Source organism: Carettochelys insculpta, chromosome 2, assembly GCF_033958435.1.
Source record: "Carettochelys insculpta isolate YL-2023 chromosome 2, ASM3395843v1, whole genome shotgun sequence".
In the NCBI taxonomy this organism is placed as follows: Eukaryota; Metazoa; Chordata; order Testudines; family Carettochelyidae; genus Carettochelys; species Carettochelys insculpta.
In genome coordinates, this window is record NC_134138.1 from 200,765,659 (window position 1) to 200,791,664 (window position 26,006).

The following is a 26,006-nucleotide window of genomic DNA, read 5'->3' on the forward strand; positions in this document are numbered from 1 at the left end:
CAGAAGCAATGCATTGGCACTGGAGCCTGGGCTGTGGCTCTGGAATGAACAGAACTGCTGGCACTTCCTATTGTGATGTGCGGCAAATATGCCCATTTAGGGAAACCCCCACTTTTGGAAGATAGAATTCACAACATTTGGGTGCAGGGACCACTCATGGCCATGAAACAAACTTGCTGAGGTGATGTGACAGCTCATTCTGCACTCCCAGGAGATAAGAAGCTTGCAGAAGAATTGAATGTTCTACACAGAAGTTCCATAGCAGGAAGGCTTCTCAGCACTAGGGAGAGGAGCATACACCCTCCCACCACTTTGTTGATATAAAACACTGCTACTTTATTGTCCATCCTCACTAAAACACAATGTCCTGTCAAGTGAGTCTGAAAGGTCTGCCATGCCCTTAGCTCCCTGATGTGGATGTGGAGAGCCAAGATAGCATGAGACTTTGAGTTTTGAGGTCTCTCAGATCCACCCATCACTAGTTACAGAGTTATGAAGCAGTAAAGGGAATCCCTGAGCAGACCTCCTGAGGGTTTAACAACCAAAAGAGGTAGTCAAGTACCGGGCAAAGCAGAGTTACAACCTTGTCCAAGCTGTCCAGTTTTGAACAATAGAGCAGTGCCACCACAAACGAAATGGCCTTTGTGTGGCATGCTGCACAATGTAGGTACATGCAGACATGTGACCCAGAAGTTTTAGACAGTTCCTCACCACAGTGACTTTTTGATTCTAGCTATGCAATTGGCATAGCTAGAATTGCGTATCTGCAATCAACTTTCTTAGTTTAGTGCGGACATGGCCTCAGTAGGGCGACCATGTTGGCGACCATATCTCCCTGTTCAAAATATGGGACAGGGAGATATGGGGGGGAAGGGGCAGCTCCTCCCAGCTCCTCCAAGTCCTGGGGATCTGTGAAGGACACGGCAGCCGCCTGCACTCCCCAAGCCCCAGCAGTCCCTCAGTCCTCCTGGGGAGCCCTGAGGAAGCAGCAGGTATGGGGCAGCCGCGGCTCTTCTCCCCTGCCTTTCCCAAGCGTCAGTGTTAGGGATGAGGTAGCTGTGGAGCTTCCCTGCCCTTCCCCAAGGATCAGTGGCAGGCACAGGACAGCCACAGCACTTCTTCCCTCACCTTCCCTGAGCCTCAGCAGAAGGGATGGGGCAGCTGCAGTGCTTCCTCACCCTTCCCCAAGCCAAGAAGCAGGGATGGGACAACCACGGTGCTTCTCTCCCCTGACCTTCTCCGAGCCCCATGAAAGTGGCAGGGATGGAGCAGCCACCCATGCTATCCCTGTTTCCCCAAGCCCCAGGGAAGAGGAAAGCAGGCTAACCTGCAGGCTCCCAGCTCTCCGGCCAGCAGCTGCATCTGCATCTGCATCTGCCAGTCTGTGCAGCTGCTGGCAGCAAATAGGGGACAATTAGTCCCTTTACTAAAATAAGCAGGGATGCCTTTTTGGCATCCCAAGTACGGGACCATCCCACCAAAAACGGGAGGGATAGTCACCCTAGACCTCAGGCACATTATGTGCATGCATACCCAAAGTAGAACACACACAGGGACCAGCACTTAAGAAAGTTGGAATTTTTTTTTATTAAGAATCTGATCAACAAGGATATAGAAGACCCAGAATGCTGTACATTTGAAGAGATGCTGTGAACCGAAGTGCTGATAAATCAGAGTGGTGTCTCTACCAAAGGCAATTAAAAAGGAATTGGCTTTGGAAAAAGGCTGTATGAAGTGCCTTTACATCTCAGAACACTACAACTATGGGAGTTTCTTCAGAAGCTTTTGCTAGAAGCAAAAGACTCCTGGAGCAGGAAACCACTGGTAAAGGTATTTTTGGCATAACCAGGGACATAAAACAAGAAAGAGGTGGAAATAACTAGAAAGTAAAGAAGTTTGAAATTATGAGATAGTTTACGCTCTCTAGACCTACCTCTTGATTTTTAACAGTGCTTAAACACTTAAATTATGAAGTGGTAAGAATCAGTATATTCATGTTCCCTAGAGGACATGTAAATATATAGTGTAACAAAGCCACTAAAAGAATTGAGCGTAATGTATGATAGTTGTATCATCCATTGTTTATTTCAAAACACAAACATATTTTTTCAGTATTTATTCACACAAACCATCTTAGACTAATAAGAACTCTTTCCTTTTGCTGGTAAAAAGTGACCAAATATTTCTGAGGCAGCAACTTACAATCCTATTTTAGGATGAGACAGACTAGATTGAAGTTAGTTAGTAATTTAGCTTTTTCCATGGTTTTGTGGCTTGTTTGTATGGGACACATCAGGTGCGTCTACACTAGAACGCAACGCTGAAGTAGCAAGCCCAACTTTGAAATAGCGCGTGCCGCATCTACACATGGCACATGCTACTTTGAAGTTGAAATTGAAGTTATATGGCGAGACGGCGAAATCACTATTCCTAATCAGAAGATGGGAATAGCACCCTACATCGACGTCTAACATCTAAGAAGGACGCGTGTTGACATTCCATGTCCCGCTACTTCGAAATGGCGGCAAGCAGCTTTTAGGTGGAGACGTGCCATTCAGCCTCTGCAGGGCTCTATGATCTCTGCACCCAGTGGTTCTTACAGCCGCACAGACCTGGAAACCCCATAGCACGAAGCTGAGACCATGCAAGCAGCAGCTGTGCCACAAGACACCCCAGCATGGCCCAGAGGGAGACCATAGCAGCCACCCAGCCCCCCCCCCAAGCACCCCAGGGCTCCCTGGCTTCAAGCCAGCAGGGCAGGAAGTGGGGCTACTCTTGGACTGACTCCGAGCTCCGTGAAATGCTGGGGCTCTGGAGTGAGGAGGAGGTGCTCCACGTAATGGGGAGCATGCGGCAGAATGCAGAAGCGTCCACCTGGCCGGCCGAGGGCCTGACCGCCCGGGTCACCCTACCCTCACTCCTGACCATGTTAGGAGTAAGGTCAAGGAGTTGCGGAAGGGTTATGTCCAGGCGCAGGACTTGGCCAGCTGGTCTGGAGACACCTCTGCCACTTGCCCCTATTACTGGGAGCTCAGGGCCATCCTGGGCCCTCAGGACACCTCCTCTCCCCGGGCTGTCCTCGACACCACAGCAGAGGAACCCCAGCAGGCCTCTGAGCCTGAGTCGGGTCCAGAGCCCAGCCCTGAACCCCCAGGGCCAGAGCCAGGACCGTCCACCCCAGCCACAGAGTGGTCCAGCGAGCGGGAGCTGGTGCTGGACATCCCCTTGCGCAGCTCCAGCTTGGCATCCACCCAATGGGCCTCCCCCGACCATGGAAGTGGACTGTCGGATAAGTACCCCACAAGGTACACACCCCAGGGCATGGGGTGGGTGCATCAGATGTGAGTGGGGGCCCCCCACTTCCCCAGCAGACCCCAGCCTGCCAGGGCCCAGGCAGACCACGGCCCAGGGATGGTGCCACAGTAACCAGTGCCTGTCAGAACCCTCACACACAGACAGGGCCGTGCCCTCCCCTGGTGGGAGGGGGCAGACCATGGGAAGGGGCCACCCACAGGACCACCGCACTCGCTGATAGGGGATGGGGGGCATGGGCCACGGGGCAGGGCTCAGTATTCATTGCCTCCCTCTCCCCTCCCCCGGTTTCCGCAGCCGCACCATCCAATGGCCAGGACAGCATGGCACCTTCCGTGGTCCTGGACAACTCCGAGATCCCTGAACCACCACCACCCAGGGGCACCGCCAGTGCCAGGATGGGCCCTCCCCCGCCAGGGCCAGAGGCGCACCACCCCGGACCCCGAGGTGGCCGTTGCCCTCCGGCGCCAGGCGGACATCATGGAGTGGAGGCTCCACTTCGAGGAGCAGGAGACTGCCTGGTGGCAGGAGGCCTGGCAAGACACCTTCATCCAGGTGGCTGCCACCTTTGAGAAGCTGGTGGCCTGGCTGCCCCCCCCGATTGCCCTCCATGCTGCCCTCCCTGCCGCCCCACCTGATGTCCCGCCTGCCAGCTCCACAGGGCTGGAGCCCACTGGGGCCAACGACGAAGCCAAGGACCCGCCCTGGCCATACCTCCCCATCCTCTCAGTCCCCAGTCGGCCTTGCCAGGGACCCCAGCTGAGGGGGTAAACCAGCCACTCAGACATGGCGGGGGTCGGGCCCAAACATCCCCCAGGTTGATGGGCCAAAGGTTGGCCTGGCCACATCCCCCCCATGTATATAGTTGTCCCCCTCCATATACATATTTATTTATGATGCTTTTTGTTATTAGCTTCACGTGCAGAGGCGAGCTTTTTGGTTATTTAACAAGGAAGCAGTTTTAGTTTTCAAAAACCCCTGTGTTCTGTGTGTTTTCGGTGAGGGCGGGGGGCAGGGTCGGTGTGTAGGGGGGCCCACCAGGGATGGCCTGGGTGGCGCTCACTAGGCCCCCTGATCAAAGTAGTCCTGCATGGCCTCCCGACCTGGACCCTGTCCTCGTGGGCCTGGCGGCTAGGGGCAGCAGCCGGCTGGGGATAGCCCATTCCGGCCTTCAGCACCCAGCCCTGCACAAAGGCCTCCCACCTGCCTTGTGGAGCGTGCAGCAGGCACCCAGAACCTGGGGGATATTTGGGAGACCTACATCCAGGCAGGCCAGGAGGCAGCACCACCGGCCCTTCAGGTGCCCAAAGGCACGCTCAACCACTTGGTGGGTGTGGTTCAGTCGGGTGTTGTAGTGCTCCTGGCTAGCAAGGTGGTGGACCATGTGGGGGCGCATAAGACAGGGGTGGAGGGGACAGACTGCATCCACCACAACACAGAGAGGTACGGTGGTATCCCCCAGAGGGATCTCCCTCTGGGGAATGTGGGTCCCTGCCTCCAGCCAGTGGCATAGTCCCGAACTGCAGAACACATGAGCATCATGGGTACAGCCAGGCCAGCCTACAAATGCATCCTGAAAGCGGCCATAGCTGTCCACTATGGCCCTTAGGCCACAGCGTGGTAGCCTTTCCTGTTGATATAGCGCCTGCCACTGTAGTCCAGGGTGCAGATGGGGATACGGGTCCCATTGAGGGCCCCAAAGCAGTTAGGGAACCCCATGGCGGCGAATCCCGTGACGGCTGCGTCCAGGTCCCCAACTCGGATGACCCGCTGCAGCAGCAGGGCATTGAGCGCATGCACCATCTGTGGGGAAGGGACATGAGCACCCATGAGGGTATGCAGTGTGCCCCCTGCTCCCCTACCTAGGTCCCCCTCCCCCCCCAGGCCCCCTTCCAAGGCCCCTTCCTCCCCGGGCCCCCCTCCCCAGGATCCCCTCCCTGACTCCCCTACCCCCCGCAGTGGGTGCAGGCCCAGGCCTCCTTACCTCCAACACAACAGCCCTGACTATGGCCTTGCCAATGCCATACTGATGGCCCACAGAGCGGTAGCTGTCTGGAGTGGCCAGCTTCCAGACAGCTATTGTGACCCTCTTCTCGAAGGTGAGGGCGTGCCGCATTGGTGCGTCCTGGTGCCTCAGGGTGGGGGTGAGCCACTGGCAGAGCTCCATGAAGGTCTGCCGGCTCATGCGGAAGTTCCACAGCCGCTGGTCATCATCCCATTCCCCCAAGACCAGGTGCTCCCACCACTTGGTGCTGGAGGGGTAGCTCCAGAGACGGCGCAGCACCCAGCGGGGGGGCAGGAGGGCCCAATAGTCTGGGGCGTCCCATTGTGCCCCCAGGGAGGGCTCCCCTGCCAGGAGCTGCTGGGCGGCCGCCTGTGCAGCGTCTAGCAGGGTGCCTTCCCCACAGGAGGTGGCTTGGAGGGCTTCCAGCTGCTGCTGGACATCCATGTCTGCAGGCTCGAGGTCTGCGAGGCTTGTGTCACCAATGCAGGGCTCGTGCAGTGCAGGCCGAGTTGTCTGGGAGGGGCCCTTTAAGGGAGTGGCATGCCGTTGCCCCGGAAGGGCTAGTCTGCCCTGTGACCCCATCCATGGGCTTTCTTGGCCCCTAATTTCGAAGGGGGCTGCATGTATGTGTGGATTCTCCCTTTCCGCATCAAGGGCAGCCCCTTTCGACGTAGTGTGGCACTACTTCGATGTTCAATGTTGACAGCACCAGGCCTGGAGGATGCGTAGATGCTATGCGTTGACATATCATGTTTCGATGTTGCTACTTCAAAATATGCTACTTCGACGTAGCGGGCTAGTGTAGACGTAGCCATCATGACTAAGCAGAAAACCCAAAATGTTTAAACATATCTTGAAATTAACTTCTAAAAGAAAACAATTTACCCTCTTCACAGGCCTCTAGATTACAATTATCTAAAATTAACACATCCCCTTTATGTCAGCAGTAAATTTCAAAAGCTGTACCAAAGCAGCATATATTCAACTTACAAGATAGGTGCCCATTTCTTTTTCCAAGGTGACTTGCTCAAATAATGAAAGGTCTGTATCCATTTTTAAGGAGTACATTCTTTTCTTCACTTTCTTATTATGTCTCTTTTGGAGCCAGTAAGGTAGTAAAGCTTCTACACACTGATTAAGGATCTGTGAAGTTATCAGCAAAGTGGCCAAGCTCTTAAAAAAATTAAATAAAATAACATTTATTTAACAAAATTGGGACATATTTTTACATTATTATTTTGTATATTTAGGCAATATTGTCAGTCGTTAATTACATCACAATAAAAGCAAGTCTCAGCAGTCTAGTGATCTAACAATACCACTGCACAAATGAAGTGGACCTAATTCCCAGTCTCTGTCATAGGCTGGTGGGGACTAGCTGCTGAGCAGACTTTATACTCAGTCCATTGTGGGGAAAATGAATGCTTTACCAATGTGAAACAACTTCGATGACAAAACTAGTAGGGCTAAATGGGTTCTAAAGCAAGCCAAATTACAGCCTTTTCACAGGCGCCTCTAAACTTCCAGGAAGACTGACCCACCCAAAGTTCAATTTTGTGAATCTGGTAAAGATGCGTGAAACCAATCCATGTGGGATCAGGTGTCAACCCCTGTACTCCTCACTATCACAAGGAGTAAGGGATGTCGACAGGACATACTCCACAATTGCTGTAGCTAGAATTGCTCAGCTGAAATTGAGTGTACTGCTCAGTGTAGACCTAGCCACAAAAAATCATTATAAACACTGTGAAATGAAGGAATTCTTGTAAGGACAAGCAGTTTAGAAAACACCACAGCAAGAAAAACAAAGGACAATTTAAAACACAAAGAAACTCTTCAGTGACAGTGTAATTCATGACACCAGCATTCTATTTCCAGTCTCCACCTGTATGGGTGAGTAAGGCTGGTGTTTATAATCAATAGTTTTTAAAACCGGCCTTTGTTTCTTAATTTTCTGCTTTTAAGCTGTCTGCAGCCCATTTCTAATTTGCTTAATTTCCTTAAGTTAAAAAAGTTTGCGCTTCTTGGTTCTTTACAATGTACAAAGGAAACCTGAAACCTTGTTTGGATCTATTTTAGTTTTCTTTTAATTTCTTTTCACCTATAAAATACCAGCAATATCAAGTCTTACTGTTCATTTCTGGAGGTCTCCTTGAAGAACCAGAAAATTCATGGTGAAGGGTTACCAGCACTAAATCTAAGATTTTTAAACAAAGACATCCTTCCTTCCACCTATTTTTTATGCATTTAACTTCAATGACTATCAATAAAAACAAAGTGTAGGTTTCAAAGAGTGGTTAAAAGTGATTTTCTCCTCAATCCCTTCCTAATACTTCATTTGTATGGTAATCATAATCCTGCTGTTCTCTAATCACCAGAGTCCCTCAGAAAAAGCAATATAGATGAGATTAGAAATGTTTGATGAAAAAAATCGAGGGTGGGGAGGGGAAGGTTTCATGCCTTGTTCATAGATCAGAAAGATAGTATCGGAGGGGTAGCCGTGTTAGTCTGGATCTGTAACAGCAACGAAGGGTCCTGTGGCACCTTATAGACTAAACAGAAAAGTTTTAAGCATGAGCTTTCGTGAGCACAGACTCACTTCATCAGATGCTGGTCTTGGAAATCTGCAGGGCCAGGTACAAATAAGCCAGAGCAAGGGTGGGGATAACAAGGTTAGCTCAGTCAGCAAGGGTGAGGCTTACTACCAGCAGTTGATCTGGAGGTGTGAACACCAAGGGAGGGGAAGCTGCTTCTGTATTTAGCCAGCCATTCGCAGTCTTTGTTTAAGCCAGAGCCAAGGGCGTCGAATTTGCAGATCAATTGTAGCTCAGAAATTTCTCTTTGGAGTCTGGTCCTGAAATTTCTTTGCTGTAGGATAGCTACTTTTAAGTCTGCTACTGTGTGGCCTGGGAGATTGAAGTGCTCTCCTACGGGTTTTTGTATATTGCCATTTCTGATATCTGATTTGTGTGCATTTATTCTTTTACGTAGAGACTGTCCAGTTTGTCCGATGTATATAGCAGAGGGGCATTGCTGGCACATGATGGCATAAATTATATTGGTAGATGTGCAGCTGAATGAACCCACGATGGTGTGGCTGATCTGGTTAGGTCCTGTAATGGTGTTGCTGGTGTAGATATGTGGGCAGAGCTGGCACCGAGGTTTGTTGCATGGATGGGTCCCTGATTTAGAGTGCTGTCGTGCGGTGTATAGTTGCTGGTTAGGATTTGCTTCAGGTTGGCAGGCTGTCTGTGGGCAAGGACTGGTCTGCCTCCCAAGGCCTGTGAAAGTGGGGGATCATTGTCCAGGATGGGTTGTAAATCCCTGATGATGCGCTGTAGAGGTTTTAGCTGAGGACTGTAGGTGATGGCTAGTGGGGTTCTGTTGGTTTCTCTCTTGGGCTTGTCCTGTAGTAAGAGGCTTCATGCCCTGTACCGTAAACCTACTGACCGCTACGCCTACCTTCATGCCTCCAGCTTCCATCCCAGACACACCACACGATCCATTGTCTACAGCCAAGCACTAAGATATAACCGCATTTGCTCCAACCCCTCTGACAGAGACAAACACCTACAGAATCTCTACGAAGCATTCTTGAAACTGCAATACTCACCTGAGGAAGTGAAAAAACAAATCAACAGAGCCAGACATGTGCCACGAAGCCTCTTACTACAGGACTGGCCCTGCAGATTTCCAAGACCAGCATCTGATGAAGTGAGTCTGTGCTCACGAAAGCTCATGCTCAAAACTTTTCTGTTAGTCTATAAGGTGCCACAGGACACTTCGTTGCTGTTATAGATCAGAAAGATGGTATTCTCCCACCCGCTCTCTCTCTTCAAATTGTCTGAAAATATTTTCTTTTTCAAACATTTTATATGTGCTTCTTTCATATTGTTATGACTTTGCAAATAGATTAGAGGTACTGAAATACAGATAACTACAACTGATGGAAATATTAACAGGTGGGCAAACACATATCCTGTATTAGAAGACCAATAAGAACCCTCTGAATTCCTATTCCAACTATTTCCTGCCTTTCTTACATAGTATACAGTTTCCAGAACTCACCTGTCGCAGAAGTCTCATGTCAAAAAGGACAAATGCAATGTAGAAGAGGGAGGCAAAGCAGTTTAAAAAGTTGAACTGAAAAGAAAAATGTAAACAGTATTATTGAAATGAACAGCAAATTTAGATTATGATCTAGTTGATTCAATTAAAGAATTACTTTTCAGACAAATTCTTATTCCAAAAATTCATTACTAACAAATTAGATTTTCTAACCTACTGTTCAACATCAACGGCATTTATTTTTGCATTTTTCTCAGTTAAACTAGACAGATCAATTTCTCTTTAGACCACCTTGAAAATCTGAGTCTTTTCTCAATGTGATAAAACTTCTAAAACCTCCAGTCAGTTGTGGAACTGTACAAACACAGAATAAGATGACAGCTTCTGTCCCACACAACAAAGGAGTACAACAACTCAAAAGGAGACATGAAGGAAAAAGAAGAGGAAACTTAATAGGAGCATATTCTTATAAGTGACAGCTTTGATCCTAACTCAGTGAACCCTTCCTTTTCAGAACAGCACTTACTATGCTTATGTGCATTCCCCATTCATGACATATGTGCATAGATATATTAAACTTATACATTAGGGTCTTACAATTTGCAAACTTAACGTTTGTGAATTCAGTTATTTGTGAGCAGGTGAGTGACCGCTTCCTTGGGGCTCCAGGCAGGAGCACTGGCAGCTGCCACTTCCCCCAGGGCTCCAGGCAGGAGTGCTGGCAGCCACCGCTTCCCCTGGGGCCCCTGGCAACCCCCCTATAGTCACAAAAAAATCAACATTCACAAGGGTACGAAACACAGAACCCTCACGAATGTTGAGACCCCACTCTACAACATAAGTAAACAAAATATAGCTGCTAAACACTAGAAATTCCTACTGGCATCTACATAGCTTTCAACGGCTGGCAGTTTCCCCCAGTTATCACAATAAAAGCAGATCTGGAGGAGAGATTTGAAGGACAAATTCTAAACTGAGATAACGTGTCTAAGGTCAGTCACAGTATTGGAACTGCATTATAAATATATACCTTCAGATGATTCACTGAGGTGTGTGTGTATATGTACATGAGATATATAGCATTTCCATTTTAGGTCCAATCTGTTCTCAATTAATGCATGAATTTGACATATATGCCATATGTTTAAAATGGGAAATATCACTGGAATCAGTATTGTTTCTAAAATTAGAAAAGAATTTTGAAGAGTGACAACTGTATGCATGAATTTTGAACCTTGCTTAAATGAAAGGCTATATTGGAAAGAATGAATTTTCTGGCTATACATACAGCTCCCAGAAGATTAACTAGCAGCTCCCCTGCCAAAAAATGTGTCCTATTTGCCATCAGTGCTGGCAAAGTTTGGGAGAAAGGAGTCATCTGTTTATTCTACCCCTACTCTGGAGCCCTATAGGCTCTCTTTATGCAATTTGTAAGTACCAATCTCTCATAACATTTGCCCTTTGTAAATTTTGCAGGATAGGTGATGATATCTGTTGAGGAGTCCACATAGGTATATGGTTGTACATTAGTATATAAAATAGATATATGTACATGTGACTATTAAATATACAATATTTATTTTACTTCACACATGAACAACACAACATAGCCAACACTCCCATTTTTAACACCTGTAGAAACAAAACAATTTCTGCATTAACGTGATTCCTATCAATGAGGTAACCTAAAAACATTAGCCATCTCTACTTACATAATATGTCATTAGAATGAGCTTAAATCAAAAATACCAGAATTGCATTTTAGTTTACAGCAATGATTCACCAGAAAAATCCTGCAAAATGAGCAAATTATAACTGGATTTAAAAATAAAATATTGACTATAATATTCCATATACACAAATATTGAAATTTACATTTTGAATTCGTAAGCCAGGTTTACACTAGAGAGCCATGTCGAACTAAAGGAGGTGTGCCTTAGATCAAGTTACCACAGAGTCTCCCCTGCAGGGTCCACCGACAACCTTCATGCTTTTCATTCCGGTGGAGCACCAGCATTGACAAGAGTGCAATCAGCGGTCAGTTTACTGTGCCTTGACTAGACGCACGAAAGCAACCACCAAGAGATTGAACCCTGCTGTGCTGATCTTGGGGTAAGTATAGACAAGGCCTTATATAATGATTTATCTCTCTTCTCCCATCTTTTTTTTTTTAAACTTTTTTACTGCAGATACAAAAACAGAACTTCATTTTACCATTTATCTGCTTCTATTGATTATTTCCCACCTGAAATCATAATCCTCTGAATAATCCTGTCAATCAGTTGCAGATGGAACTACATTATAGCACATGATAACTTGACAAAAAGCACAAGCAAAAGGAGGTATCGCCTTTGAAAAGCCATGGAAGACAGAAGAGATTCCAGAAGACTGGAAAAGGGCAAATATAGTGTCCATATACAAAAAGGGAAATAAGGACAATCCAGGAAACTTCAGACCAGTCAGCTTAACTTCTGTGTCAGAGAAGATAATGAAACAAATAATTACGGAATCCATTTGCAGACATCTGGAAGATAATAAGTAACAGTCAGCATGGATTTGTCAAAAACAAATCATGTCAAATCAAAGTGATGCTTTTTTTTTTTGATAGGATAACAAGCCTTGCAGATAAGGGGGAAGCTGTAAACATGGCATACCCAGACTTTAGCAAAGCATTTCACACAGTCTTGCATGAACTTTTCAATAAGTTAGGTAAATACAAAGTTGAGATAGCTACCACTAAGTGGGTACATAACTGGTTGGATAATTGTTCCCAGAAAGCTGTTATCAATGGTTCACAGTCATGCTGGAAGGGCATAACAAGTGATTAGTTTGAAGGCCAGCGCTCTTCATTATCTTCATCACTGATTTAGATAATGGCATAAAGAGTACGCTTATAAAGTTTGCGTATGATACCAAGCCAGAAGGCACTGCAAGTGCTTTGGAGGATAGGGCTATAATTTAAAATGATCTGAAGAAACTGGAGAAATGGTAAACAGGATGAAGTTCAATAAGGACAGGATGAAGTTCAATAAGGACAAATGCAAAGTACTCTGATTAGGAAGGAAAAATCAGTTTCACACATACAAAATGGGAAGAAACTGTCTAGGAGGGAGTACTGCAGAAAGGGATCTCTGATGCATTAACAGGAGCAAGAAATGAGAAGTGATTCTTCTACTCTACTATGCACTGATTAGGCCTCAACTGGAGTACTGTGTCCAGTTCTGGGCACCACTTTTCAGGAAAGATGTGGAAAAACTGGAGAAGGTCCATAGAAGAGCAAAAAAATTGTTAATATTCTAGAAAAATGACCTATGCGGGGTGACTGAAACAACTGGGTGTGCTTAATTTGGAAAAGAGAAGACTGAGGGGACATAACAGCTTTCAAGTCCCTAAAAGGGTGTTAGAAGGAGAAAGAAGTAAAAATATTCTACTTAACCACTGAGGATCAACAAGAGGCAATGGACTTAAATTTCAGCAGGGGTGGTTTAGGTTGGAACTCAGGAAAAACTTCCTGTCAGTGTAGTTAAGTGCTGAAATAAACTGCCTAGGGAAGTTGTGAAATCTTCATCAGTGGAGATATTTAAGAGTAGGATAGATAAAAATCTGCCGGGGTGACCTAAATGCTGCTTGGTCCTGTCCTGAATACAGGGGACTGGGCTCAATGCTTCTCAAGGTCCCTTTCAGTTCTAGCATTCTATTCTATTCTTCTAGATCCACCCTACTGATAGGGCCTATATGTATATTCTAGATACGCACAAATGGAGGTGCCTAAGGTTAAATGACAGTACTTAGACCTCACAAAGGTTATTAAAAAAAAGAAAAAACGTAAAACAGCTGAATCTTTTGAAAACACAGTAGTTGATTCCTCTGGAGGAAAGAAGGATGAAGGAGCAGCAGAATGTTTTCAGAAGAACAAGAAAAGAGGACTTGTGACAGTAAATTAAATAGGGAAACCTCAAAAGAACAGAGAGACAAGAAGGCAAAGGTTAGCACAAGGGAGAACACAGTCACAGAAACTGTGTAAGGGGTTCCAGAAGAGTGAGGCCACCTTGCCTGCAGCAGATCCATTGAGACAGGTGGGCCCAGAATCTTCTCCTGAACCCAGATGGCCCCAAGAACCCTGAACACAAAGGATTCAAATCCCAGTCCTAAGAATGTCCCTGAATGGTGAGGAAAGTGAGGTAGGGACACCTGTCTCTTGTTCTGTATGATCTGTACTCTTCCAAGTATAAAAGAGCCTATAAGTTTTAGTCTACAGAAAGTATGTGTGCTGATTGCTACACTACTGCTGTGTATCTGAGGGAATAACTATAACGTCAAAACTTCATAGCTTAGGGGTGGAATTCTGGGAGAGGGTCTGTTTAAGTAATTGGAATTTTGTGGGGGTCCATGCTAGTCCTGGGAGGCCTAAGAAAAATACACAGTGGAACCACACTTCTTAGTGGTACACCAGAAGGAGTAAATGTCCAGTAAATGTGCCAAAAAGGCCAAGCAAAGAACCAGTGCTGAAACCTTTAGGGGTTGCAGAAGCTTCACAAAACCCTGGGGATCCAAAGCACAAAGGGAAGTAAAGCTCAGTAAGATCTGTGAAATAGGGATTCTTTTATGTAGAAGCAATAGCAGGATCAGGGCCTTAGGACTTAGACTTACTTAGGTCCACCTGTGCATCTGGGCACATTGGGCAACAAGTGCTCACCAGCGATTTCGGTCAGCTGCAAATAATTCCGCCTTCTCCCATGTTATACCAGTGTTTAATAAGTCTTCCTTAAGTGTGGTGTGCCAGGTCCTGAGTGGCCTGCCTCTCTTCCTTCTTCCCTCTGCCGGTATCCATCTCATTGCAGTCTTTGGGTGCAGTTGATCTGGCAGACACAGAATGTGTCCAGCAAACTGCACTCTGCGCTCTGTCATGATATCCTTCAGTGCCCGTGACCCGCATCTTTATAGTATCTCCTCATTGGTAACGCAATCGCGGTAGGTGACACCCAGGATCTTTCGTAAGCAACACTGGTGGAATACATTGAGCTTGCGTGCTAGTCTTGACGTTATTTTCCATGTTTCACTAGCGTAAATGGTGACTGGCATGATGGTGTTATACAGACGAACTTTTGTTGCAGTGTTGATTGTTGGTGCAGACCAAATTGGGCGCAGTCTTTGGAACACTGCTGACGCCTTACCGATTCTGCAGTTAACATCTGCCTCGATGCCTCCGTCATTAGACAGAGTGCTGCCAAGATAGGTGAACCGCTGTACTTCTTCTATGGGTTGGCATTCGACCACTAGTGGTGTGTTTGTCTGAGTGTTCCCAACCTGCATCAACTTTGTTTTATCACTATGTATCCTCAGCCCAATTTTGCCAGCTTCTGCTTCCAAATTTGTCGTCATGCCTTGCAAGCATTCACTCGTTTCTGCTAGCAGTGCAATATCGTCTGCAAAGTCCAGATCCGTGAGTCGACGCTGATCTTTCCATGAGATACCTAGATGTGCGTCACTCATCGCTTTTCTCATTATGAAGTCCACCGCCAGAAGGAACAAGAATGGAGACAGGACGCACCCTGGACACACTCCGGAGTTGATGTTGAAGAAATCTGTCATCCCATTAATCGGTCCTCATGCAGCAACTAGAGTTTAGATAAAGATTTCGGATGATGTTGATGTAGTGTTGTGGGATGCCATATGTTCGCACTATGTTCCATAATGATTCTCTATGAATGCTGTCAAACGCGTTTTTAAAGTCCACATAGTTAATTAACAGCAGCCGTTGGAACTTGATACTCTGTTCGATGATGTTGCGCAACGTGAAGATCTGTTCACTACACAATTGTCTGCAGCAAAATCCAGCTTGCTCTTCATGCAGTGTTTTATCCACCACGCTCTGCAACCTCCTGAGTAGGACAATGCAGAACACCTTACGCGGGACCGAAAGGAGCGTGATACCTCTCCAATTGTTACAATCACTGACATTCCCCTTCTTTGGTAACTAGACAATCATTCCCTTCCTCCACTTTCCTGAGACGCACTCTGTTCTCCAACATTCATTCAACAGCCCTGTCAGTTCCTGCACCACAGAGCTTCCACCATACTTCAATAGTTCAGGTGCAATTTGGTCTAGGCCAGCAGCCTTGTTGTTCTTTAGCACCTTTATCACTGTGTGTGTTTCCTCAATTGTGATCATGTCTAGGTCTACTTCCAGCTCGTCAGGGAGACTGAAGTTACTGAAGTCGTAGGTTGCGGTTGGGTTTGGTTGATTCAGTGTTTCTTTGAAGTGTTCTACCCAGCGCGCATCTTGCTCTTCTTTACTGAGTAAGATCTTCCCATTCCTGCCTTTGATGGGAGCGTTGCTATTACTTCTTGCTCCTGTTAACTCCCAGACAATACGATATAGTGTCTTGGTGTCGCATTTCTTCGCTGCCTCTTGTGCTTCAGCACCTTTATATGTTCTAACCATTCTTTCTTGTCAGCGCAACAGCTTTTCTTGACTCTACGATCCAGCAACTGGCACTTCGCCACAGCTTCCGCTTTCTCACCTGGCGACTTTGCCTGATCTCTTTGCCTCCTCGCAACCTTACATTCATCAATCAACTGCAGGTCCTGTCCTGTAACCAGCATTCTTTTTGTGTGCCTCTCTTTCGATCAATCATCTCTTCTGCGATCTCAGTCACTGCTCTTTTGAACTGCACCCACTGGTCTTCGAGTGAAGTTTCACATTGAATTTGTTGAAATCGGTTTCTAAGTTTAAGTTTGTACTGTTCAGCTATGGCTTGGTCTCTTAACTCTTCAACTGCTTAGGGCCGAGCTGTTTGCTGTTCTTGTTTTCTTTTAAGGCGAAGATGGAGCGATGCCATCAAAAGATGGTCTGACCCAACATCAGCTCCACGGTATACTCTCACATCTAGTAGAGCTGGTCACCATCGTTTACTGGTGCAGAAATAGTCTATTTCATTGTGAGTGATACCATCAGGCAACCGCCATGTTTTCTTGTGGATATTCTTGTGTGCAAAATAGATGTTTCCAATGCACAAGTTGTTCATGCTACAGAATAGTAGTAAGCGCTCTCCATTGTCGCTTGTTTGCGTTGATGATCCGTATGGGCCAATCACATGTTCCCATCCCTGTCTTCTGTTATCTATTCGCGCATTCATATCACCTATGAGTAACTTGATGTCATGATTGGGAACATCACTGATGGTGTCTTGTAACAGATCATCAAACGTGTCTTTTTCAGCTTCGTCAGCATCCTCAGTTGGTGCATACACTTGGATGATTGTAGTTTTCACATGCCTTGACTTGAATCTCACTGTGATAATACATTCGTTCACTGGCTTCCATCCAACCAATGACCATGACGCTTCCTTACTTAATATCAGGCCTACGCCATGTATATGCTGACTATTGTTCCCTGAACAAAGAATGGTTTTCCCATCCCTAACTAGACTATTACTTCCTGTCCATCTCATCTTGCTAGTGCCTAAGATGTCCATTCGATAACTCTCAAATTCACGGAGTAATTGCGCTAGCTTTCCACATTGGTATAAGGTCCTTACATTCCATGTGCCAATTTTTGTTGTGGTTTTGGCACTTAAAATCGAGCTTTGTATCAGGTACTGAACTTCCTTTCGGCTTTCATCCAGCACAGTCATAAAAAAAGAGTCGATACCTTCACGCCAAGTTAATTTGTTTATTTTGTTTGGTTGCACTTCTTGTTTCTGTAGCAATTGGTAGGTTTTACGGGATCGAGTTGCTAGCCCGATGCCCAACCTTCCTCCTTTTTCATCTGGGCTTAGGACCAGCAAGGGCCCTAGGACTGACGTTTTAAAATTCATATGTTTAAGTTATTTTGTACAATGTTCCTACAGGAAAAATAGAATAGGGTGCTATTATTCTTGTACATATACAGAATATATGGCTGACTGGACTTAATGTATACTCTTGAATGACAATTCACCTTTGTGCTGAGAAGAAGTATGTAAAGTTTCAACCTAAAAATATTTCCTTGAAAAATACATTAGTGATAATAAAGATTATTGAAGGATTAGGTGCAATCATAAGCATACCACTGAACTATAGCAAAAGCTGTATCAAACAGAACATTTTCTAAATAATAATTAGCAAAATATTTTCGAGGGAGCAAGATTTTGCAAAAAAAAAAAAAAAAACCAATGAAACCAACAACAGCCAGGAATTCAGAATGTTTGAGTGTTTTGAAAACAGCACATACCATTAAGCTGCAAATAAACAACTTATTTCCCGGGTTGTCTTTTATTCCCTTTCTAAAGATGAACACTATATTTGCCCTTTTCAAGTCCTTTAGTTCTCTCCTGTCTTTTACAACTTTTCAAAGATAACCACGAATGGCTCAGATATCTCCTCAGTCAACATCCTAAGTATTCTAGGATGTATTTTATAAGACCCTGTTTACCTGAAGACATCAAACTTGTTTGTTTTTTTGTTTTGTTTTTTAACTTTTTCTGTCCCTATTTTAGTCTCTGATCCTAACTCATTTTCACCAGCATTCATTATGTCAAACATCCAATCGCTACTAACCCTATAGCTGAAAACAAACAAAAGTCATTTTGCACTTCTGCCATTTACACAAGTAATATATTCCCTTATTGTTTGCGTTACAAGTGTACATAGTTTAGTTTCTTTCCCAGGATGGACAATGTCTTGTAAATCACACAGTAAAACAGATCAGCACCTATAATAAACTGCACAATAAGGGCCTGAAGCAGCGAACACATACTCATGAATAACTATACTGCCATTACAGCTTGGGAGAGTAACATTAATGCATTTGAAAAGTATTTGCATGATCAGTTTCTAGTCAAGCATTTGGAAATATTCCTGAATGAATGAATCAGTGCAAACAAGAGCTTCTTAAGACATAAATTTGAAATGTATGCTTTTAAAGCAGTGGTATCCAAAACAAAATGTCATGGAAGATCACAGCCACGCCCCCTCCACCACCCAGGCACCACCCCTCCCGGGTGCTGCACACCCCACCTCTGCCAGGCTATTCACTGGAGCTGCCCTGGGGCTGGAGCTGCAATGCCCGAGTCCCCCGGGGCTGAAGCTGCAGTGCGCGAGCCGCCCCCAGGCCTGGAGCCTCGCTGCGCAACTCACTCCGGGGCTGGAGCCATGTGGTGCCACGTGGGCCCCCACCAGGACCAGAGGAGCCACCAACACTCCTGCCACCATGTGGTGGGGGCGCATGCAAGGAGCAGCTGGAGAGGGGCCCACATTTGCTACAATCCGCAGCTGTGTTCACCACATGTGGCGAATGGGGAATCTATTGGACGATGTCGTTTTAAAGAATGAAAGCAATAGTTTTCAGGTGCAGCCGTGACCATCTACATAAAAAAAGAAAAATCCACACATCTAGAATCTTGAATGGATGATATTCTGCATGGGAAAACTGAAAATTGGCCAATGTAGAAACAAGCATCTAACATATTACATACTAACTCCTTAAATAAAATATTACTCTAAAAATAAATATACTTACCACTAAGACCTTCAGAATTAGATGATTCTGATATGATGATTCCAGCCTATGATTTTCTAAAACATTAAACAATCATTTGAGAAACAGTACAAAGCACAGAACACATAACAAACACTAGTGTGTAAAAAACAAAACAAGCATCTTCCTGCAGTTACAGAAATATTTAAGTAAGAGCCTATGGGGAAAAGTATGTGCTGTGAGGAGGGAATTACACAGCTCTAACTTGGGGAGGGGCACAGAAACAGGTAAGGAGCCTAGCTTTCAGCACTCCCATTATTAAGGGAGTTCCAGCACTACTGTAAAGGGTACATAGAAATGTAGCCAAAATGTAGGACATTACTTTTGATAGAAATTTGGGGTGTGGCTAAAGAAATACCTTGTCAAAGGTGGAAATAATACACAGGTGGTCATTCATAAGAGCCCCATATATTTCTTTGAGTGCTTGATCATATTATATAGAATGTATCAGTCTTAGTGCACATTTGCTCCATGCTTTCAAGATTAGACTTTTGGTGAGAAGTTTCCATTGGATCCACCCATGTTCCCTGGTGCTCTTGTACCAATAGTCTAAAGGACACTGCAGGTCTAGCTGCCATTTGGTTCCTGAAAAACACATCCTTGTCATGGGGATCAGCGTCTGTAGCCAGACTCCACTACTCCAGGCTCTAGCTCAGGAACTCTGCAGCAAGTAGGCTCCTGCAGGCTCCTGCTTAACTTCTCACGACTGCTGCTCTAATTCAATGGGCAACTTTCCCTGGCCCCAGTATCTTCTTCACTGTCTTCTCATGGCCCCAAGCCTGAAAGTCCCAGCAGCCAACCAGAAGCTTAGTCTCTCTAGCTCCTCTGGTCTCTGCTAGCAGCTGCCCCACTGCAGCCCTGTAGGAAGCCAGATCTCTCCCTTGGGCTCTCTGCAGCAACTCACCACCTCTGGCCACGCACCTATTTTTATATGGGCCTGCTGGCCTCTGATTGGCTTCTCCCTGCCCAGCTTCCCTAGGCTGCTTTTAATCCTTTTCTGCCAGGATGGGGTGGATGCCCCAGCACAACTAAACAGTGAATTTGTCCAGATAGTTTTGCTGATGTACACAACAGTAAGTTTAGAAAACACCTTCCTTACTAGGAAAGGTGTTCATGTATATGTATTCTAAATGTTTGGGCTTCTCACTTCATCTTACTTCACATAAAAGAAAAGTAGAAAAAAAAGACAAGTCTTACCCCATGATGTTAAGAATTCTGCAGCATATCTGTAGGCACGATTCATAATTTCAATCACAATAGCGTAGATGATGCTGGGCACAAATAGCAATAAGTTGCTAAAATAAGACTCGCTCTCCTCATGGAAATCCAGAGCCCAAGTCTCCAACTCAAAGTAAATCATCATAACATTGAGTGAGAAATAGAGGCAAAGGCACACAAATGGCAAAGACACCAGATAAATTCGCATTTGTCTTTTAATACTTGAGTACACTGGCTCCTCCCTGCCAGTGACAGGATTGATGCCCAAAACCCCACGAAATCCTGGCCTTGGTTCTTCAAACTGCCGTTTCATTAATAGTGTCCCCCACCTGTAAGTCATAGTGGCACAGTAGCGCTTCCAAACTTCTAAAATCACTGTCGACCAAAGTAGATTGAATGAGGCAAACATCACATACTTGTCGTAGTCTTCCCATGCAAATACATAGTAAGGAATCCCAATGAGAGCCATAGGAACCAATGCAAATGTGAAATATTCCAAGAAGCCAAAATAAAGAGCAATCGTTTCACCAAAGTAGCAGCGAATTTCATCTATGGAGAGAGGGCAAAAAACCCTTAGCCAAAGGTGAAAGACCAAAAGGAGTTATGTTTCAAAACACACAAAGAACTATTAAAATCTTCACAAGGAGCTGCATTATCTTCTACAGAAACAAAAGAGTTATCTGACTGGCATATTAAAAGAAGGAATGAACATTAGGTTCCTATGTCATACTGGGTGCACTGAACACAGTATTTCCCATCAGATATTAAAAATGAATAGCTTATCCATTTCATCAACTCATCATATTTGATTATGTTAAACAATTCCCAACAAAGGTCTCAGGGTAATATGAAATGAAGTTTCAGAAGGTTAAGCAATGGCCCAAATTTCAGGCTCCTAAACAGAGAAAAAGAGAAGTTACTCACCGTAGTAACGGTGGTTCTTCGAGATGTGTCCCCGTGGGTGCTCCACAACAGGTGTTGGGCTCGCCCCGGCACCGCAGATCGGACACTTTACAGCAGTTTCTCCCAGACCGCGCATGCGCCGGCGCGCGCCGCTCCCTTGCGCGTCCCCAGCCATGTGCGCGATCCGGTCCACGCCAGTTCCTTGACCAACCGCCTCGGATGCTCCTGAAAAACACTAAACAGAGATCCGAAGCGGGGAGGATGGGAGGGTGGTGGAGCACCCACGGGGACACATCTCGAAGAACCACCGTTACTACAGTGAGTAACTTCTCTTTCTTCTACAAGTGTCCCCGTGGGTGCTCCACAATAGGTGACTACCCAGCAGTAACCCAAGTAAGGAGGTGGGTAATCAGTTTATGTGCAGCTTGCCCCTGAAAGGACTGCAGTCGACAGACGGGTATCCTCTTCGAATACCCGGTGCAGAGCATAATGCTTGGCGAAGGTGTCATAGGATGACCAGGTCGCCGCTCTGCAGATGTCTTTCAAGGCGATGCCCTTAAAGAAGGCTGTTGACGACGCCACCGCCCTGGTGGAGTGAGCCCTAGGCGGTGTTAGCCGGTGGACGGGTAACGTGCGGTGAGGTACCAACTATGCCCTTGTTATCATCCAAGTTTAAAACTACAAGAGCAGAGAGCTCGTCACTGCAAGCAGCCAAGACAGGCTGACGGATTCCCCTGGGTCCTAAGCAACCCAGTTTTTTTTTTTACTGTTAGAGCAGGGACCTGCTAGCTCTCTGACCCAAGGCCAGGCTTTTGTAACCAAACGGTGACAGTTCTTTTGTTGTGCCGGCTGTGTTGCAGTAACAAAAGGGTTAACAAAATGGTTAGGCTTGGATCTTAACTAGTTACAAGTTTATTAAGCTACAGTTATAAGCGTAGGGTTACAAAAGGCTATTGTTTACTTCTTATATGCTAGCAAAGTACAGGTGTTAACAAGTTACGTTACAATCCAATACAAAGATATCTGTTACCATCTAACACAATGATATCTTGACACTAGTTAGAGCTCTAATCCTTTAGCTGTCCACAAAAAAAAGTCAAAGACCTAGCATGGGTGTATCTTACCCTCTCTGCGTCTCTCGATACCAGTGTAGCCAAGCTGGATTGGTCACTCAATTCCGCGGAAAGACGAATACGAGGCTGGGCGTCCCCAGCTGTGGACCTCGGGAGGCAATCACCTGACCCGACCAGCAGGTAGTTGGTGGAATGCACTCAAAGTTAGAGCTCTGCTGGACCCATCTTTTATACCCCTTTTGGGTTACGTATTCTCTTTCTTATCTATGGTGCCAGATCATACTGGTCTGTCTTTGTGACGCCAGTTTGTTACAAGGGCATTTCTACTTAGTTTGCACTTGTAAGACAAGAGGTAAGGAATTTAGGAGTACAGGACATTCTTTTTGTGCGGGCGGGGCACTTCCCCTTCTGGGGTGATTGTGCGTGTGTGTGTGTGTGCACATCATATCGATCAATGCCAGCTGGGGTGATTTCTTGAGGGTCCCGTCCCCCCCCTTCATGTTGACAGTCTGGCCTGTTAGCCTTCTAGCTGTACTTTCTGCTTCTCAGGGTCACGATAAGCTAGCATATCTGGGCCTCAATGAGGGCATCAAAGACTGTGCTGTCAGCAGCCATTTCCGTGCCCGGTGTGCTCCTCGGTGGGGGGGGGCAGCGAGCAAGCTGGCTTGTAAGGGGGAGGCTTTGTCTGGCTACAGGCGGGGCCAGCAAAGGAGTCTTTCGAAGTTTGTAGCACATTTTTATACAGAACACAATGTGCTTCGAGATTCTCTGTGAAGAGAGACCACCTCCTTTCAACCTGGGAGCGAGAGAGACTAGAAGTCTGTCCATTTTCCAGAAGGACTTAGTTCTGTCTATGTAGAAGGCCAACGCCCGCCTCACGTCCAGGAGATGTGGGCGTGCCTCTTTGCCGGAGCTGTGAAGCTTTGGGTAAAACAAGGGTAAAACTATAGGTTCGTTAAGGTGGAACTCTGAAGAAACTTTTGGAACAAAGGCCAGGTGCAGCCGTAAGGTTACCGCCTCCTTTGAGAATACTGTGCAGGGCGGCGTTGCCATAACTGCTGCAAGCGAGCTCACCCTGCGAGCTGACGTGATTGCAAGGAGGAAGGTTGTTTTTATCGTAAGGAGACGTAGGGGAACTGTGGCTAAGGGTTCAAAAGGTGGGCCCGTTAGCGCACTGAGCACCAGGTCCAAGTTCCACGATGGTGGAAGCGGTTTCCGAGGGGGGTACAGGTTTACCAGCCCCTTCAGGAACCTGGTAACAATAGGATGGGCAAATACCGTGGGCCCCTCCTCTTCATGCCGAAAAGCAGATATAGCGGCGAGGTGGACCTTTAGCGAGGATAGGGAAAGCCCGCCCCTCTTGAGGTCCAGTAAGTATTCTAGTATTACAGGTATAGGAACATCAAGGGGAGCTAACTGCTTGGCAGAACACCATGCAGTGAATTGAGTCCATTTCTGCTTGTAGGTCTTCCTGGTGGAGGTCCTTCGGCTACTCTCCAGGACTTGCTGTACTCCCTCCATACATGTGCTCTTTAGGGAGCTGAGCCATGGATTAGCCATGCTTGTAGGTGCAGGCCTTGAGGGTGTGGGTGCACTATGGACCCCTGGGCCTGCGTGAGTAGGTCTGGCGCCACCGGAAGGGGGAGCGGTGGGCAGTCCGACATGCGCAGAAGCAAGGGGAACCATTGCTGTCGATCCCACGTTGGGACTACTCGAATCATGCGGGCTCTCTCCCTTCTGGCTTTCTGCAAGACCTTGTAGATGAGCACTGTGGGGGGAAACGCGTAAAGCAGGGGGCCCTTCCATGAAATCGCGACTGCGTCCCCCAGGGACCCCCACACCAATCCTGCCCTGGAGCAGTACTGGGGGCACTTCTTGTTGTGCTGAGTGGCAAACAGATCTATCTGAGGAAACCCCCATGCGTGAAAGATCGGTCGTAGCAGATCGGAACGGATCTGCCATTCGTGTGTGAGTGTAAAGCGCCTGCTCAGCTGGTCTGCTTTCACGTTGTGAGCGCCCAGCAAATACAAGGCTTTCAACGTTATATTGTTGGCGATGCACCAGTTCCACAGCCGGACTGCTTCCGCACATAGGGCACGGGACCAAGCTCCTCCTTGTCGATTTATATAAAACATGGTGGAGGTATTGTCTGTACTGATCCCAACTACTTTGCCTTGTATGTGGTCTCGAAAGCATTTGCAAGCGTTGAACACTGCTCTGAGCTCCAGTATATTTACGTGCAGTGACTGTTCCGTAGGGGACCACAGTCCTTGCATCACTTTCTCGCCAATGTGAGCTCCCCATCCTATGTGGGAAGCGTCTGTAGTAAGAAAAATAGAGATTTGTGGTTGGTGAAAGGGTACCCCGTCAGCATGTTCTTGGGGTTCACCCACCACTGCAGGGATCTGCGCACCTCTGTCGTGGGCGACATCACCCTGCAGACAGTGTGGGATGCCGGCTTGTAGACACTCGCCAGCCAACGTTGTAGGCTGCGCATATGCAATCTGGCGTTCTGCACCACAAACGTTGCCGCCACCCTGTGGCCTAGCAGCTGCAAGCACGTTAAGACCGGCACCGTGGGGCTGTATGTAATGACTTGCACCAGTGAACTGATGGCGCGGAAGCGGGCGTCAGGTAGATAGACCCTTGCTGTAATAGAGTTTATACATGCCCCTATGAACTCTATGTCTTGTGTGGGGTCGGTCTTGGACTTCGCGAGGTTGATGACCAGGCCCAGCGAAGAAAACGTGTCTGCTGTTACGCGTACCATGCATAGTACCTCTACCTTTGAGGCCCCTTTCAGTAGGCAGTCGTCCAGATATGGGAATATAAATACCCCTTGTCTGTGCAGGTAGGCTGACACCACTGCCAGGGTTTTGGTAAAGACTCTGGGGGCCGAGGAGAGGCCGAACGGAAGAACCTTGTATTGGAAATGCTCCTTGCCGACCATAAAACGGAGAAAGTGTCTGTGTGCCGGGTCGATCGTTATATGAAAATACGCATCTTATAAGTCGAGGACTGCAAACCAATCTCCATCGTCCAGTGCCGTGAGTATAGAGGCGACTGTGATCATCCGAAAATGTTGTTTGCACAAGTACCGGTTGAGGCCCCGAAGATCTAAGATGGTCCTCCAGCGTCCTGTTTTCTTCTCTGTAAGGAAGTATCGTGAATAAAAACCTTTCCCCTGGAATCGCTCCGGCACTCTTTCCACCGCCCCTATGAACATAAGGTGGTCCACCTCCGGTTTGAGTCTCGCCTCGTGGGAAGCATCCCTGAGGTGGGGCCTGGGTGGAGGTTTCAGCGGTGGGAGCGACTGGAAGGGGATCGCGTAACCCGTGGCTATGATCTCCGGTACGCATTTGTCTGTGGTGATCTTTTGCCATTGGGGGTGGAACAGTCGGAGGCGATGATGGAACATTAGCTGGGGATGGCATTGTGCGATGGTAGTGATAGTGCAGCCCTCGACCTGCCCGTCAAACTTGTTGCCTTTGGGCCTGCCCTGAGGATGCACGGCTTTGTTGGGAACGTTGCCTAGGAGTTCTATACTGTTGCTGCTGTTGATGTCGCCCTTGGTCGTAGCCCCGTTGGTACTGAGCACGCTGTGGTTGGTACAGGTATCGTCTTTGCTGAGGGTAATACTTTTTCTTCCTGTATGGAGGGGTATAAATACCCAGGGTTCTGAGTGTAGCTCTTGAGTCCTTACTGGAGTGAAGGACCGAATCGGTTGAATCTGCAAACAACTTCTGCGTGTCAAAGGGGAGATAAACAATCTTCGCCTGCAGATCCCTCGGGATACCCGATGTCTGAAGCCAGGATTCCCTGCGCATGACCACTGCTGTAGCCGTTGAGCGTGCCGCTCTGTCTGCCAAGTCCAGGGCGATCTGGACTCCTGTCCTCGAAGCTGCAT

At 46.8% G+C, this 26,006-nt stretch overlaps 1 protein-coding gene across 2 annotated transcripts in view; it reads right to left on the bottom strand.

Annotated features, from left to right (window-relative positions):
• The window catches only part of ANO10 (anoctamin 10), a 258,510-nt gene that overhangs the window by 207,994 nt on the left and 24,510 nt on the right, over window positions 1-26,006 (bottom strand). For both annotated transcript variants that reach the window (XM_074988327.1, XM_074988326.1), the window contains exons 6-9: window positions 20,103-20,672; window positions 18,888-18,943; window positions 9,386-9,460; window positions 6,308-6,490 (exon numbers count right to left, since the gene is read on the bottom strand). In XM_074988327.1, coding sequence (XP_074844428.1) covers window positions 6,308-6,490; window positions 9,386-9,460; window positions 18,888-18,943; window positions 20,103-20,672 — 884 coding nt within the window. The remainder of the gene's footprint in view (window positions 1-6,307; window positions 6,491-9,385; window positions 9,461-18,887; window positions 18,944-20,102; window positions 20,673-26,006) is intronic.